The following is an 18,548-nucleotide window of genomic DNA, read 5'->3' as shown; positions in this document are numbered from 1 at the left end:
CAGGGAGGCTGAATAGTGCTGGTAACCTCCTACTGTAAATTAAGATTGTCATTTGTGATGTGACAAACAACCCACTCATGTATTTTCAGGTATTTATGCCCTTCTACCCCAAACATTTCACGCTTTAATACTTATTAGCACTGTAAGGTATTTCCAACAACTGTAAAAAAGAAGAAACCTCATATTTTTCTTTAATCCCACTTTGGAAAATGTTATGGCCACTTTAGATGTATATTTTCAGAGCCATTTCTATATCTTTTTTATTTATATTTATTTAATAATTTTTACTTTCATGAGGTTTTCTTTTTTTGGTGCACTTCATCTTAAGGCCCTCGTTCAACCTTTGCAAACAGGTGCACTTTGATGTTGGCATGGAGGTGTTTTGTTTTGCAAACAGTGATGCTGGGAGAGACAGAATTAAAAAGGAGTAAATGGGAAGGGTTAATGTGTTCTTCCAGCTTAAAGTCCAAGTGGATGAAGCTCATGGGAGGAGTGCTACAGTACATCATTGCCTTACCTCTAACATCAGCTGCAAGCAATGAAACAACCCCAACCCTGTTTGCAGCACGCAAAGCTAGCCCGCAACAGGAAAATGCCACTGGGTTGCAGGTGATGGGAGATTCTGAAAGCAACCACAAGAAAGATTAGAGAAACAAACAGCACAGGAGTTCAGGCATACAGGACTGGCGGAGATGTTTGGGTTTACCACAAACCAAAGCAAAGGGTTTGTGCTAATATAAAATCAGCTCAGGTCATACACTGAGACAGTTCTTTGACAGCAACAAAACCACTTGATTACAGCCCCAGTCACCCAGTCACTGACCACAATTTAAAGCTTAAAGTCAAGATTTCAGTTCAGCCCACATTACAAGCTGGAGTTTTGTAGCTTTAAAGACGTTTGAGATAGATTTTACATTGCAGATGTGGCAGTTATTTTCAGGAGTTTTTCTGAGTAATTAGCTCAGCATGTCTAGACTTCCTCAGAAATTACCTGCTGTCACTCTCCCATCAAAACTTAAATGAAGTACTGCACAGCTCAGCTTGCTTAAGTTCTAGAAGGAAAAAGAACAAAACTTCTGTTACTGGGAGAGAACAGAGGAATTTCTTATGATTAGACTCCCACGTTCAGATTTATCCCCTGATTTTAAATTCCAACACACAGCAAAAGCACTGTAAAAGAATAGCTCTTCAGGTGTCCTGGCTCACATGCTCTTAATAACTCAACCTAATATTGAAATTATAAACATGCATGACTGCGAGAATGCTTGGAGAGAAACTTGTTTCTGACAGCCATGTCGACCATGTATTTGCCCCCCTCCTTTATAAAACTACTGCATTTGAATAGTGGAGGTTCACAGTTTTGTGAATAATTCTGTATTATTTGTTTGTAAAACAGAAGCCAGATGGGTCAGTAATACTATCAAGGAGGGTGTCATTGTTGATAACACAATTCACTGTGTGATTTATGAGATGTTTTCTTGCTTATGTAAGTTCTTAGATTTAAACAAGCACAGGTAAATCTCATGCTAATTACAACTGCGACATAACAGAAATCTAAACATAGAATTTCTGTTGTGCGATTTCAATAGCTAACCTTTGGGAACATCTTTTAGTTAACAGAGACGAAAATCTTTGATGTGGTAGATGGGGGTGGGGGGTTGAAGAAAATAATCATTCATACTTGAAAATTGTAGGAGTGAGTTTACTTTTTTATGATGTCATATCAATTAAGTGTTTTTCTTCTAGCATTATTTTATTTAATTAGAGTAAGCACTAGTTGTCAGGCCTTTAAGTTCTGAGTTATACATCCTTAACGTATTATCATCCTTACATCCTTAACGTATTATCTTGTTTGTTTTTGACTGTTTCAAGTGGAAATTTTGAGGCTTTCAAAACATTAGACATCACTTGTATTTTGCATTAGTTCAAGAAAAAAGAATAACGTATATGTTGCATTTGAAAGAAGCTGTATTGGCTTCAGGCTCCCAGTTATAGTAGTTTTAAATGCTGGCAACTCTGTCTTAGTGTGGTGACTGCTTTCTGGCTGTTCAAAGTAGAACACCTATAATAACAGTATGTATGTTTGTTTATGCACATAAAAAAAGAAATACCTTTATTTCAACAGATCGGAACTCCATTATGGATAGCAGAACCTCTCTTTGTAGTGCTATATCTTTTGAGAGCTGAATCATCATGAAATCTTTCTAAATATCATTTATGTATATTTTATATAGTGTTTACATGGTTTTATAAGCTTTGCCTAGGTGAGTAAAATAAATGTTTGTTTCCAAGCAAAGTCATTTTTTGTTTTTCAAAGCTTGTTGTCAACTATCACCAGGAAGTATAACACATTTAGTATTAAAGTTTCTAAGATTATATCATAAACAGGCAACAAATCTCATGAGATATCACCATTACCTTTCGCAGGTAAATTTGTATTTGTTGAGTATTCTATTTTGAAACTGACCAGAACTATTTAAAATTTAGAGAAGTTTAATAAATTAAGACATAGTTTATTTACATAGTTTATTTTTTGGTATAATGACATGCATACCTTTCACACTAGCTTGGACTTGTTTCAAAGTATAATCAGTGCTGAATGTTTTATAACAGTTGTAGACTTTTTGTATATATATAATATGATGGTGGAATACAAAGTAGTGTTTCTTATGCTGGATGGGTTTGATATAGTGTCATTCCCACTTACTGTGTGTATTGACATTACTAATTGGGTACCTTTGGAGAGCTGTTCAGACAAAATAGGCAGAAATCACTTAAAGAACTAACCAAGGAGTGAAAAGGTGGAACTCTGTTCACCAAGATTCTTTGAAAAAGCACACCCATAACAATGTTTAAAAAAAGACTTCAACTGAGGTTGAAAAGGTCTAATTTAATAAGAAGTTCCAGCAAAAAACAGAAGATACTGGAATTCCGCAAAACTAGGTTTGAAACCACAAATTTGAAGTGTGGACTTCACTTAAACTTTACTCTGTACATAAAGGTCAGTATGACATCTGTTTTGAACCTCTTCGTTGTTTAGAACACATTGCTTTCTCATGCTAGAAAGTAATTAAGAACTTGGCTGTGGTGATTGATAACCTCACACTGCCACAAGATATATTTAGTTATTTTATTTTTTCATTAACAAGACAGATGAATATGAAAATGTACTGAATATATTGAAGTTTGAAGTATCCTTAAATTAAGTTTATTTTGGTATGGTTATGGCATTTATGGCGACGCCTAAATACAGGATAATTTAAGCTTTTGTAGCCGACTATGCTACCCATTATTGAACAATTATGAAGGTGCTATGGTCCTTTTTCCCCTACAATAGGTAACCAGGTATGATGATGTTCTGTCACTGGACCAGGCAAGTCAGTCAACCTACAGTACATAATACTCTAGTTATTACTGATTGTCAATCTACCCATCACACATTGCTTTATAAAATAACATAACATAACATAACATAACATAACATAACATAACATAACATAACATAACATAACATAACATAACATAACACAACACTTTTTTCTAACCGCCACCCAACACACAAGAACACATAAGACAAATTATTCACAAGGGATACACACTCACAAACCAGCACAAGCACCCCATGCATGGACCCCAGTTAACAAAACCCCAATGTCTCGAATGAGCAGTCCAGCAGTGTCGTTCTCCAAAGAACGATCCAGTTGGTGACATGGCACGTCTCCTTCTGCCACAATGAAGTAAACTGTCTATTTTTAGGCATATTTTCCAGTACTGGCTGTCCTGAATGATGTTGGTCCCTTACGCCCACCCCTACACAGAGTCCAGTTTATGAGTATTGGGGCAGGAAGACAATGCTGGGGCCTTCCTTCTTCCTTCTGCTGCTCTTTGTAGAGTCCCTGGTGTCAGAACCCTCTCATAAGTGCCTTCGGTACAAACTGGAATACAAATGTGTCTTCCAATTTCTTCTGTCCCTCTCTACTTACAACTGGGGTTTCTGCTGATACAACTGCTGATACATTCTCAGGGGGGTGGAAGTCTTCCTTTGATGTCTTGGGCAGTGGGCAGAGCTAACTGCTTGGGGCTCAACAGGTTGCATGAAGATGACCGGGTGTAACAACGCATTCTGTATTTGTACCCTGTTCTAGAGCCCTCTCTCTGGGGCCCAGTGAGACCTGTTTCACAATCCCACATGTCAAACTCTGAACTGTGGGATTGTGAGACAGTAATTAATGAGTGTCTGAGCAAGGAGGACGTTTGATCAATGGGAAGCTCAAAGGACAAGGAGAGAAATGTATCTATCCTTAGGGAGGCACTGGCCATTCAATGCAAATTTAAAGTAATCATAGTCCTTGACACCTGTTATTCCACACCCCAATTTTGTCTGTGAGATCTATTGTAGTTTCAAGTTAACTGGTTTGATGTATCATGTATCATTTTCTGCATTATTTGCTTTTCATATCATGACAATTACTTCATCACATGTCCTAAAAAATATTTTAATTTCTTTTGATCCTGCCTTCTATTTGCTAATTGTTAACCAACTTGGTAACTGTGCTTCCACCGGGGGGATATTGGTCACAGGTGGTCAGGCTTCAGTCTGGGCACTAAAACCTTTGGTTTGGATGACTGCCTTTACTGCTTGAGCTGCATGGGAGCACAGAATTGATCGTATCTCTTACCCACTTCATGCAGAGGACATGTTTTTGCTGTTAAATCTATCTTTGACTATTTTTTTGGTATTTCAATCTGTATAAATTATCCAAGGGCCCCTCTTTTGATTTTCCAAAGGCTAAATAAACATGTTTGGCCTTAAAGGTTGCAGAGCTTACTTCTTATTACAACTATTTAGCTGAAAGCAAGATAAATATTTTACCCACACCCAGATTAACCATAAACCTTGAAGAAGCATCTTGACTTTTGACAAAATCTGAAACAATGCTGCTTTCTCAAACAAATAAAAATACAGTTGACCTTCTTATTTCAAATATCCTGTCCTCCAAATTAATAAATTATATTTATATTTATTACAAGATAGCAGAACAGTTGGTGCTGCTGCCTCACAGCCCTTAGATTCTGCGTTGGATTCTCGATTGGGGAGCCTTCTGTGTGTAGTTTGAATCTTCTCCCACTGTTAATGTGTGTGATTCAGTTTTCTTCAACCTTTCAAAGGCTTTAGCAAGTTTCCAAACTGTCCCTATTTGCTTGTGTGCTTGTGCCCTATAAAGGACTGTAATTGCATGTTGGATGTAAAGTAGTCCCAGTTTGGTCTTATGATTCCAGGATAGACACAGGGTTGCTTCAGTCCTTAATAGAAATATATGGTTTGCTAATAACGAACAGATGAATTCATTAATGTGATATTTTGAAGAAAAAAATATTCAGAGACGTTTTATATTAAATATAAATTAAAGTATTTAAATTAAATATTGCAATCGGCAGGTTTAAAAGTAGTTTTTTTTTCCTCTGGTTCGGGGTAGGTTTTCTTAGTTATTGCCAACTTCAAGAAGAATGAAAGGAACCAGGAGCACTCAGTGATTTACACATGGAGCCAAAGGAAGCTGAAGTTCATTGTGTACCAGACCCTGGAGACCCACGGTGCCAGAGACTGGGAGGCCTTTCACATTGAAGGGGAGACCTTTCTTGCTGTGGCAAATCACATACAAGGTACTGAGTCCTGTCATTACAGCTTGTTTTCTGACAAAAGCTACTTTCACAAGCTTTTCTGACATAGGTATTCACACTGGCTCCCAAGAATGAGCTGCCATTTACCATAAGCACGTGTATCACAAACAACATAGAGAAAACAAAAAGGAAAATGTTATTTTTGCATATCCCCTGACTAGGTGGGAGCTGTCAAAGTATTGCTCAAAGATGTGAATAAAGGTCAGTACACTGCCTTTTTGGAATTCCTCTGCATTTTATTTATAAAAAGTAGAGTACAAATTTGTAGGAAATTCACATCTCATTACTATAAATTAGGATTCATAGAGTTGATTGCAGGTGTGGACAAAAGTGCAAACCATTTTATAAATATGGAAGACATTATTTTGGAAAATAATCCCAGAGTAAAAAAAAAGTACTAGAGTAATCCCTGTATTATTGTCATCACTGTTACAAATTATAATGATCTATAGTTTGAGTCTGTGTTTAATCGTAACATATGGCAGACCAAAGATATAACATATAATCACAGAACATAAACACTATTTTACTACACATTATGTCCAAGGTATTCTCATTTAGATTACTGTTGTTTTAAGGTAGGATAATTCACACATAAAGCTTAATAATTTATTGTGATGCAATGTACATTGTGTCTAGCGTATTAAATTAGTTAAGCATATGAGTTACTTCAGAACACATTTTTTTAAGTCAGTGAATGAGTTAATATTATCTACTGCAGTTAATATGGCAGAAAACAGTGAGAAAAAGGTTATAGAAAACACAGAAAGTAGGATTTTAAAGCAATGAAGATTGAAATAGTAAACATGATATACAGTTTAGCCTGTAAAGCTTTTGTATAAGTAGATCCAACACTTGTTGCAAATGTCTACAAAAGTGCCACATAAATGCATTGCATATCAAGAAAATATAGTACAGCCTTTTTCATGTCTGTTAACGAGCCATCAACTAAGGTAAAAGCCTAACCATTATTAGTACAGTATGTGCCATTTGTGTTTAAGCTTTTATTCCTCATTTTTCCACTTCTCAGCCCCTTCCATGTGTATAGTGCTCTTCTTCTGTCTGGGGAGTTAAAAATGCATCTTTTTGTTGATCAAAGAACAAAGATGACATAAAGAGCCTTCATGGGATCTTACAGCCCAGAAGCACAGTCTGTGCACCTGCAGAGGGTTGGCACAGCGCCAGCCAAACGTAAACCTGTTCCAACAACTGCCTGCCCAGACAGCCTGGGAACCAGGAGCTGAGACTGGGGTGTGTGAGGTGTTGGGGGTGGGGTGAGGGAGGCATGTGTGTGAGAGAGAGAAGCAGACAGACTCAGAGCTGGAGGATATAAAGCAGGCTTATGAAACGATGAAAGTATTTTCAAAAGCAAGGCCTTACTTTTAAATCCAGACTGTAGCACTGAAACAATAAATCTTTAAAATAAAAACATCCAGTACATTATCAAGAGGTAAAGGCAAATGACTTTCTGCGTTTTGTTTTCAGTGGAAATATGATATCCTATTGTTTGGCTTTAACATTAAAGACAACACTAAAGAATGGCAAGGAAGCTGTAAGGACCCATAAACTTAAATTAGATCACATAAGTGACATTCTCACCCAAAATGTCTGCCTTAAATGTTCATTTAGTAGGTCTTCCTACTGGTAGAAATCTTTAAAGAAGTTATAGTGCTTTGAAAATTTACAATTTAAATTGAATATCCCTGATAATTTCAGAAAATTGGCAAGAAAGAAATGCAGACTAGTATTGGTTTTGGAAGTCATGTATTCTGTGTCCTGTGCTTTCCTGTGAATTATCTGGCAATGATACAACCCTCACCAGAATGTCAGTGCTCTCAATTCCACCTTGTGTTCTGTGCTTTCCTGTGAATTATCTGACATGATACAACTCTCACCAGAATGTACAGTTTGTGAACTCCAGCTATAGGTTTGTACTTTATCTCACTGATGGTTTACAGAAGCATTACTGTATTTACAACACTAAACTGAAGCTTAGTCTTTCAGTACAGGAAACATATTTATATTATCTATTAAAATATAGAAATATATGAAATATATATTTCCATGCTTGTTATGGAAGATTTTTAGAGATATAGGCAGAAACATTGTGATGGGGATCTCAAATCTTGTTTATGATAAACAAAACCTTAGTTTCTAAGGATCAGTTTCTGAAAGGTAGACCTTGGTTAAATGTTACTTTTGTCAGTTGTGACCATGTATGACCTAAGATGAAAGTAAAATAAAAACATCAAGAAAAAAAAAGGAAAGTTCAATTAAGTTTAAAACGTCTATTATATATAAATATATATATATACAGTATATAAAATGACATTCAAGGTGAAATCAGCCTGAAGTTTAAGAAACAAGATTTTTACTAGAAGGTTTTCTGGTGGGGTCAGAAACCAGAGCATAAGAACTTCAGGGGAAGTTTACGGGAAAGATAATCAATGCATAGAAAGGAATGTAGAGCCTTGTTGTTGAGTCAGATACCCTGGGACCTCTCAAAATTTAAGGTTCAGCAGTGCTGAATTCAGCAGTGTAACGTTGCATATTCTTATGTCCTTAAGATTAATATGTACATTTTATTTATATTATACACTGTATATGAATATACAGTATGTAGAGTTGGAACATCTGACAGAGTGAACAATAGTGTATTGTGAGGATAAATCTAATTAAAATGAAATTGAAATTAAAATGCCTTGTTTTCTTTTGCTTTTCTGTATGTGCAGAAATAATACTCAAGGGATTAATGAGAATTACTAGGTGTGCAAATTGAGTGAATTGTTTTACAGCTCCAGTATCCACTTTACCTTGCAGGAGACAATCACAACATACAGAGTGTCATTTATAAGTGGAACCCAGCTACCCAGCTCTTCGAAGCCAACCAGACCATCTCTACATCTGGAGCCTATGACTGGGAGTTTTTCACTGTCGGGCCTTTCTCCTTTCTGGCTGTGGCAAACACCTTCAATGGGATATCTACTCACATAGATTCGAAAATTTATGTCTGGTTTGGTGGGAAGTTTCAACATTTTCAGTCGATTACCGTGAGTTTAGAGCTTTTTATATAAGAATGATTTATTTTTAATTGATTCCTTTTCTGTATTCTCCATTTATCATACAACACAAGGTCTTTTAGAAACAGCTTGCTTCATATGTTAAACAGAGACCTGTTTATTAATCATTCATAGTAAGTGTACAATATGTTCTATAGTTAAATATAGCTATATGAAATATGGATAATATATTGGAAACGTGACTGGCATGGTGGAGCAGTATTGTACTGCTGGGTCCCGGGTTCAATTCCTGGGGTACTATCTGCATGGTATTCTCCCTGTTTTTGCATGTGTTTCCTCCACATGCTCCGGTTTTCCTCTCACAAACACAATTAACATTCCAAAGACGTGCTGGTAGGTTAACTGGCTTCTATCAAATCGTGTGAGTTTGTTTGTGTCAGTGTGTGTCTTGTGATGTTCTGGTGTACTGTCCAGGGTGTATCCCGCCTTGCTCCCAATGCTTACTGGCATAGGCACAGGGCCACTGTGACCATGTTTTGGATAACTGATAATTGGAAGTGATGTGACAATGCAATTGGCAGTATTTCTATCTTTTTACATTTGTCTTAAAACCATGTAGAAGGATAAGGCTTGACCTCTGCTGTAGGATAAGGTTAGATTATATGATTTAGATTACGTACTGTGGATTAAGTGGATTAAAGATCTCATTTGTACGATACACATTATCATAAACTATATTGTACAGTACTGTATCTATACTGTATTTTGTATGTACAATAACCTGCATAGTAACCCAAATTTCAATGTTAGGAGTCTCAGACACACACTATCCTCATTTTTATTATACTTGCAGTACATGCATATGGATCAGGTCTTGTAATGCATGATAAAAATGCCCTCTCTTTGACTTTCATTAGTCATTATACAGCAAAAGGGAAGCAAAGGGGTGCCTTCTAGCACAGTGGGCTACTGTACATCCCTGTCTAGGGTTGTACAGGTCAGTTTGGTCGTTTCTGAGATAACAGTTAGCATCTGATTTCCACCCATACAACTGCTTATTTCTGAGATTAATAACAAATTATTCATATTTTGGGACTGATTAACAATCGTTATTAGTGTGATACTAGAACACCTTAATGCTGAATGTAGTCATTTGACTCTTTTAAGGGCTATATGGGTAGATGCTTGAAGCAGTTTGCACTTATTGTCTGAAAAACCTTGGGAAAAATAGATGTTAATATTATCTCTTCAATAGAGCCTGTAAAGCAGTTGACACACAAAAATATCATCTTAACAGGCAATTGCTTAAGATTGATGCTTCAATTGACATTTTGGTACAAATCTCAAAACCTCACTTTGTTTTTAAAAGTTTGTTGAATGTAAAAACTGTTATGCAGTGTGTCCCATAGTCAGTGGAATCTTGATTCCCTAAAGGGGCCCTCTAATACCATAATTGCCACTTTCATAAAAAAACTGATTTAGAAATTGTTAGCTGTAGGCGTTCCTACAATTTCCGATCCAGGAAGAACATTTCTGTATAGTTTAAAATGCTTTGTCACCTATTTATTTTCCGAAGCTTATGGAAAAACCTCATTTGTTTTTTCTGGGGGTTTTAAGATTGAATACTGTATATAGACTCAGGTGTCCATTTGCAATTATCTATGGCAAATGGTGCTATGACATAAACAACACAGCTGAACAATTTCAACATGAGAAATGCAGTAATGTATTACTAAATAATACTTTAATACCAAATATTGACTAAATAATACATTTATACTAAAATGACACAGAATCTTATTCCCAAGAAATTTCTACCACCTTGTTTTTACACCTTTTTTCCTAATTAAAATACACTAATCATTATTAGGATATTTATTTAAAAGTCTCTAAAGGCTGTTTAAGACTTTAGATCTTCATTTTTCTTTTAAAAAAACTGACAATAGTCCTAATAAAATTAAAAGCAATTTATGAGTCAAGTTGTACAATTGACTTAAAAACTAACCAAACATATATAGAAGTATGCTAAACTCATTTAGTGTAATATTGCCCAAAAGAAATGATTAGAATTGGAAAAGAATGAACTGCTGGATTTCCAGCTTTGAAATAAAGCTTTTATACAAAAGGAAATAAAAGGAAACTAACAACAAAAAACAAAACAAAAAATCTTACAAATATAGTGATTCTCATTGTTGTTCTCAAAAGGTAGGATAAATGGTTTAGCTAATATACATTATAATACAATGGAAACAACTCAAATGCAATTTTGTTATCTGTAAAGGAATTAATTGTGAATCCTTCCTTTAAAAATAAAGCTATTCAGGAAACCGGTGCTACTATATAAGCAAAGAGAATCTGAAATCAAAATAATAAAGATACAAATTACACATTAATCTTTTCTTACTACTGCTAGAATATATTTTTCATTTGATTTTAGCACTAATAAAAAAAAAGAAGTTATGCAAACCCTGAGCAAAACCTGATTTCTACTTGACAATTTAATGAGTCAACAGTCAGACAATATCAAAACCAAATTTTCCAGTCAAGAAATGTTTAGCCCTAAGGAAAGACTTCAAGATACTGGCAGAGGCCTTCCTATTTCAAGGGAACTATCTACATAAAGTTTGTTTAGTTTATTGGTATAGAAATAAACTGAGACTGCTGATTTGTCCTAAGCATTTGAATGTAAAGCATATTCTAATAAACAAGCAGGTATCTGAGCACTGAGTATTCTCTAGGTGCTCCAATTTCCTCCCACATTACTAGCATATAATCCTGCCATCCCATGCTTATGGTATTGTTTGCTATATCCTTCACCAGAAAGTGCTTTTCTGATAATGGGAGGCTTTATATCTATAATTGTATCACTTCAGTTGTAGCAAGGTGAATCCACTGAGTTTTTGCATACTACATTTTAGTCATGAATTAACATGACATACTGTTTCTAGACATTTTCTAGAGATTAAAAGGAAATTCTAATTTTATCTTCCTTTGCCATTCATGCTTCTCTTAAGCACTGATAATGTATTAGAATTTATTAGGACTATGACAAAAACAAACATTCTGTCATATACTGTATATTTTTCCTGCAAGGATCTTTCTTTCTTCCCTTCTCTCTCTATATAAATCCTGGTGAAATATAAAATCTGGTTAATCTCTTTTTGCTTAAGTCGGTCTAGTTCAGGTCATAGCTTCTGGGTGCATCCTAGTGACCACTCTTTTTCATCTGTCTCCGTTATCCAATCTGGTGAATCTAGACGGACACAGATCACATGGAAAAGATGACTTTTTTTACTGACAAAACTAACTGCATCTATAATATTCAAATCAAGTTTGGGCGAGTCAGGTTTATCCATTCCTACATTATGTCTAGTTCGATGTCTAGCTTTGTCAGGCTCAAGACATGGGCCCTCAGACTTACTTAGATGCTCTACGATTCCAAATGAATCCCGGTGTGCTGCTGTGGGTTTTCCGGTGGTTTGAACGAAAAAGCAGAATATCAGTCTTGGTTTTAATTCTGGTTTAACAACTCTGTTAATTAGATCTCTCTCCCACTAAATGCAGTTAAAAAATATCACATTTTCCTATGTGCAGACAAACCTACCCCACCCACAAAAAAGAGAGACAGAACCTGGGCCTTATACTTAAAGAATTCAATACAAATATGGTACTAGCATTATTTCTTCTGAGAGTTAGAAATCTCAGTACAAGATGTCATCTTGAAAGAAATCACTTGTTATGATTTATTGCAATTAATTGCAATTTAATTCTGTATTTTACTCCTCTTAGCAAATATGTGTTAAATACTGTACATATAGCCCTTAACAAAGTGCCCATAACAAACACTTTGGATGATTTTGGTATGAAGACTGCTTATGAGGAGAGTTGTTCTACAATGGACCATACAAAAGTGGTTAAATTCTTACGGGGACCCATCACAACAAAGTCTTTGAGTGGCCCAGTCATAATCCTGACCTGAGTCCTACTAATCCTAATCTTACCAATCTGAAATTGCTGCCGATGGTGTTTACACCAAATAATAATAGTAGCTTAAATTTATATAGCACTTCTCTGGACACTCTACTCAAAGTGCTTTAACGCTTTAGGAAATGGGAACTCTCCTCCACCACCAATGTGCAGCATCCACCTGGATGATGCAACGGCAGCCATAGTGTGCCAGTACACTCACCACACATCAGCTATCAGTGGGGAGGAGAACAGAGTGATGAAGCCAATTCATAGTTGGGGATTTTAAGGATGCCATGATTGGTAAGTACCAATGGGAAATTTGGCCAGGACGCCGGGGTTACACCCCTACTCTTTTCGAGAAACGCCCTGGGATTTTTAATGACCACAGAGAGTCAGGACCTCGGTTTTATGTCTCATCTGAAGGACGGCGCCTGTTTTACGGTATAGTGTCCCTGTCACTATACAGGGGCATTAGGACCCACACAGACTGCAGGGTGAGCGCCCCCTGCTGGCCCCACTAACACCTCTTCCAGCAGCAACCTTATTTTTTCCCATGAGGTCTCCCATCCAGGTACTGACCAGGCTTATGGAAGGAGGAGAAAAAATGGCAGCTACCTATGTTTCACATAGCCACACAAAGCGTATCAATGCTCACCAAATGCCCTTTTCACCATAGCTGATCCTCTTTAACAATTTTGTCTACTTTACATTTAGGAATTTATTTGACCAAATCTTATTGCACTTGTAGACAACTGGCCTCACATGTGTTAGACCTGTGAATCCACTGTTAGTGAAGCACTGATCCTAACATTTCATTGCATGTTGAAATTCATAGTGTAACTGACAACTAAATTAATTTACTTACAGTATGTATTTCAGTAGCTGGTTTTACAAAAGAGATCTATACTTGATTAGAGTGAGTGTGTGTGTGTGTGAGAGAGAGAGAGAGAGAGAGAGAGAGAGAGAGAGAGAGAAATGATGGTTCAATTGTCCTTTCAAATTTCTTTAAAAATTAGGTAAGAAAACTTAACTTGTTAAATTACAATATGTACAACGGAACATAGTATGTTCCACTTACCATCGCTATTACCTTTGCCATAACCCTAGTAGTGAACAATTATCACTAGCAATTTTCTAAATGTATCTGCTTATATGAGGGAATAACGGGCTAGTCATCTGTAGGGATTTATCAAAATAACCAACTAGGTAAAAACTAAGTGGACTGAGCTTAATGAGCTGAAATGAACTCAGGTGGAACAGGTTCCCTTGCCTGTATTTATATTAAGTTTTTATTATAAATGTGATTCATTTCATTCCATAAATTCTAGGGAAAATATTTTAAGAAACCTGATCAAGGTGAAACTTTGCCTCAACTATTTTCAATGTATCTTTCTTTTTTTCAGTTATACAACTAAATCAAATCCATTTACTGTATCTAGATGTTTGTTTCATCACGTCTCTTCATTGTTATTAGTTTTTTTTTGTTTTGGAGACTTTTTCAAAAAGGAGTACATTTAAATCACAAAAGATTCAAAGCTGAAAAAAGCTTTAACTTTAATAAGGAAAATGAATGAACACAGGTTTCAGTTGAATTTAACAGATGAACAGATAGCTCAGTTAGGGTAGTGATAAAAACAGACACAAGGGTTCTGTACCTGACCTTTGTACATGTGAGTGTAAAATAACTGATGGACATTATTGAGTTTTCCTAATTCTGTTGTATTAAGCAATGTGGCATGATCTGTGTGTAGACTGGCTGACCACCAATCACTGTGGCTGATGTCTTCAATACCAGGCACACGCTTACTGACCACACGGGCAGTAGTGTGGAGCAATGGTTACAGGTCCAGAAGCCTAACCACAGGGGTCCTGGACACAACCACTGAAGGGGACACCTTAAGCAAATTGCTTACCAAATTGCTCTGTAAAATGATAACCTCTATAAATGCCAACAGGTGTAAATGTACAGTAAGTAGTTCTTAATAATCACCTCAGTCAGATAAATTATTAATTAATAGTAAATCTGGACACCTGTTTCTTCTGTGGAGTTTCAGGTTTAACAACAGTGCTTGAGTTTACAAAATTATTAACATATTTTATGTGCTGTCATTTACAGAAAATTTACCATGTACTATACGATTCATATAATGAAGACGCAAAAAACATTCAGATACTTTAAATATCTTCCAACCACATTCAATATGGGAAACTCAAACATACCCTGTGGAGATGATGGGTGGGTGTTTGCATATATGCTATTTTTTATAGATTAGAAGCAGAACTTAACAAGTTTTGCTTAAAACCTTTATGCTGCCCAGAGGTGAAATCAGTTTTGTTCCATGAAGTTATAATTATGAAGGATCAAATAATTACATTCTTATATGTTTCTGCTCTACGATTTGTGTCAAAGGTGAATGTGCTTTGTCTCCCCTGGAAAATGGGTTAAAAAAGCAGTATGAGCATGGCTTAATAGCTTAAAAACTTTCATTTTTTCGTGTGACTGATTTTCATTCCAGAGCTAGTAATCTTTTTAATAATTGTTTTGGTGTTTAAAATGTATTTATCTGAAAGCACAATGCCTACTGAACATCAGGATTTATCTTCTTTTCACTAAAGATTTTGGGACTTAATGGTGTATGTTTTATAGAACAAAAATGTTATTAATCTTAGGCAAGTGATTGCAAAGAATAATTCTCAATGAGGGTACATCTTTCTGTGTTTTCTTTTTGCACTGTACCAAAGATTAAAAAAATCAAGCTATTGCATTATTACAGCTTACAAATCCACAACAGCAGTGAAGTTGATTAGGAACAAATGGGGAAATTGGTAATAAAGCCCTTTTAGAATCCGTAAATATTCTCATAAAACCAGAAACGATGTATTTCCATTTTAAAATTTAATATTTTATCATTGCAGTTACCAAATGTTTGAATACACGTTTGTTCTGTGTTGTATGTCTAAATGGAATCTGTTTGTAGTCTGATCAGAGTGATTTATGAATTGTATTAGGTATAGGTTCCATAAATGGATTTTAAAAAATGACACTGTCTTCATGATGAGGGGAAAGGGGCAAAATTAGTCAGCAACCACCAGACATGACCTCAGAGTTGTGGATCTATTAACCTCCTACTCATTGAAAAATCAGCTTTTATGCAATCAGTTCATCTTGTCAAAACTTGACACTGCACAAGGAAGGAAGAGATAATATATGTTTGTGTTTCATTAAGGATTACAAGGCAAATTTTAGCAAAATGTATTTATTTGACATCAGTTTGTGTCACATAGAATTACATTTAATATTCTAGGTTATATATTGTGTTGCACTGTCTCTCATTTAGGAATGCTTCTTCACATTCATACTTCATGATATAAGATTCACTCTTATCACACTTGAACGCTGATACTATGCAGACCTTTATCCCTTTGAACTTTCCCTTTCTGTAAGTAAGTTCAGACTTACTCATTTCCTAATATACCCTTCATTGTTGAAAGCAGCACCTGAAAGTAATAATTAGTCAGATTAATAGGTTTATGGTAAGTTAGAACTGTCAATTAGTCTTGAGTTTATGACTGCCACCTAGCTTCTTGCTAAGGGGTATAATTAGGATATCACAGAGAAGACATAGACAGGATACAGACTGGACATAGAATATTTCATTTAATTAGTTTAATACCACATGAAGCTACAGGTATTTTCTAAGGCTGCTAATATATGCTTTTATATTTTGGAAATATAAAATACTCAACAGCGGGGTAGCCAAAGCATGTCAATAGATTAATTTCTTTTCATAATAAATATTACTTAAATTCTCAAGAATTTTACATTTTATATTGTTACATATTGGGGGTTGTGATAAAATTAAAAAAAGGAAGTTATTAAATTAATATAAAAATCAGGTTCTGACACCAGCTTGATATGCTAACAAATAATAACAAATATTAATCATTTCACCCAGTAAGGGCAGGGATTACAGCATGTCTTATAGCAGGTCTGTCCTTTATTCACAGGCACAGTTTGTCAATAGAGTAAAAAACATCCCTAGACAACAATAATTTTATAACATTATGCAGGTACGTATATACTGTACACACACAATGCTACACAACATAAACCAGTCATACTAAGAACAACAGTTACACTATTCACTAATATTTATAATTCAGTTTCAGAGCCCTAATGTTTATAAAAGCAAAATGTCCAGCATTTCTATTCATTTAATATTAACACATAAACTACTTTAACAAGAGTTAAGATAGAGAAACGGTGTCCTAATAAACAAAATGGATCGTAACCAAGACTACAGTAAATCTCTTTCTCTATACAGATACTCACACATGAATAGGAACCAATTTCCCCAATCCACATAAAAACAACACTAAAACAGGAGAGATGTTTTAGCATGAAGATCCACAGAGAAGGAAATTAGAATTTCATAAAATAAATAAGATGGCAAACCTTGGTCTATAATAAAGCTCAGAGTCCAGTACTCTTTCAGCATTAATAATACCACAACTGAATCTGGTTTAATTTCAAGGAGGAGCTCTCTCATGGCACAAGCTTTTAATGAAGAGAAGGATGATGGATGATGATGATGTTCTTTTTTCCTGTCCTTGTCCTCCTTATCTTTCTCTTTATCTATTTTACTGTGTGTGTTCCTGTTTTTATGCTATGGTCCATTTCTGTAGATTCCAACTTGACCTCACTAGGAATGGCTCTATCACTGTTGGATCTTTATACTTTGCAATGGCTGTCTTAATGATTTTACAGTTCTTTTGTTTAACCTGAGTAAATTATTGAGACTCCTTTTGGTCATCTGTGGATTCCTTCAAGTGTACTTGCCTCATGGCCCAATAACACCTAAATATAGCTAAACAATGGTAATTGTTCCAGATCATCGAAGTAAGGAAGTCAAGATGGGACAGCACCCATGCTAATCCTACTGTAGGTGAAGCTCAGCTACCTCCCTTGCCCTTTCCATAAAAACATTCATGCAATTCTTAGGTTATGTGTTCTTTGCTTAATGTGTTCTTTGGCTTAATACCATGGTGCTATTTATTTTTAATAAACTTCATGTTCAATATATATTTTTATGATAAATATTTAGATGACATTCATAATCCTGTAGTGTGAATGCAGTGTTAACATTTGAAGAAAAATTAATAACAATGCTGTTTTGGTCAGGGAACAGTCTTCATATTGCATGCAGTATCCATCTACTGGTGAGTATTACTCTACTGCATTGAGTGAGGAGTCTTCATGCAAGGAATTAGACATAAAAACTGATGAAAATATAAAACTAGCCTTTTGTGGTGATGAAATATATTTTTTAACTGAAAATTGTTTCCATTGAACAATGCTTTTCTATTAGTTTCCAAAGCTGTGGCAGCTTTAGAGTATGATAGAAGAGATAGCCACCATCCTTACATCCATGATTACAGGATTTCTGCTCAGGTTAAATTACAGGAGTTCTGCTCAGTTTATCCAGTAAAGTTTGGAAATACTTCATAGATTGTTGAAAAAGCAGATTTCAAACTTGAAAAAAAATGTAATCATAAATAAATTAGGCAAAATAAAAGATAAAAACAACTTTGTTAATTCTATCCCATAGCTACATATACTGTAATAGACAATCTAAATCTATAGTAAATAATACAGAAGTACAGAACTGTTATCAATGTATTATTTCTATCAGCAATCCAAGAGCCCAGATATACAGTATACCCCAGCTCAGTAGCTGTCCATGGTCTCCAGTTTTCTATGTGACAAATATCTTGTCCTGTGTTTTATTTGTATAAGAGTTTTCTGTTTAATCACACACATTTCTCCAAAAGCTCTTAATCTTTTAGGTTCAGCGAGGGGGCATGAAGGAACAAGCA

At 35.4% G+C, this 18,548-nt stretch overlaps 1 protein-coding gene across 1 annotated transcript in view; it reads left to right on the top strand.

Annotated features, from left to right (window-relative positions):
* tspearb (thrombospondin-type laminin G domain and EAR repeats b) overlaps nucleotides 1-18,548 on the top strand; it is a 47,747-nt gene that overhangs the window by 20,726 nt on the left and 8,473 nt on the right. The window contains exons 8-9 of the mRNA XM_006636644.3: nucleotides 5,478-5,664; nucleotides 8,503-8,732. Of these exons, the coding sequence (XP_006636707.3) occupies nucleotides 5,478-5,664; nucleotides 8,503-8,732 (417 nt within the window). The remainder of the gene's footprint in view (nucleotides 1-5,477; nucleotides 5,665-8,502; nucleotides 8,733-18,548) is intronic.

Source organism: Lepisosteus oculatus, chromosome 12 (assembly GCF_040954835.1).
Source record: "Lepisosteus oculatus isolate fLepOcu1 chromosome 12, fLepOcu1.hap2, whole genome shotgun sequence".
In the NCBI taxonomy this organism is placed as follows: Eukaryota; Metazoa; Chordata; class Actinopteri; order Semionotiformes; family Lepisosteidae; genus Lepisosteus; species Lepisosteus oculatus.
This window is presented reverse-complemented; position numbering and strand designations above follow the sequence as displayed.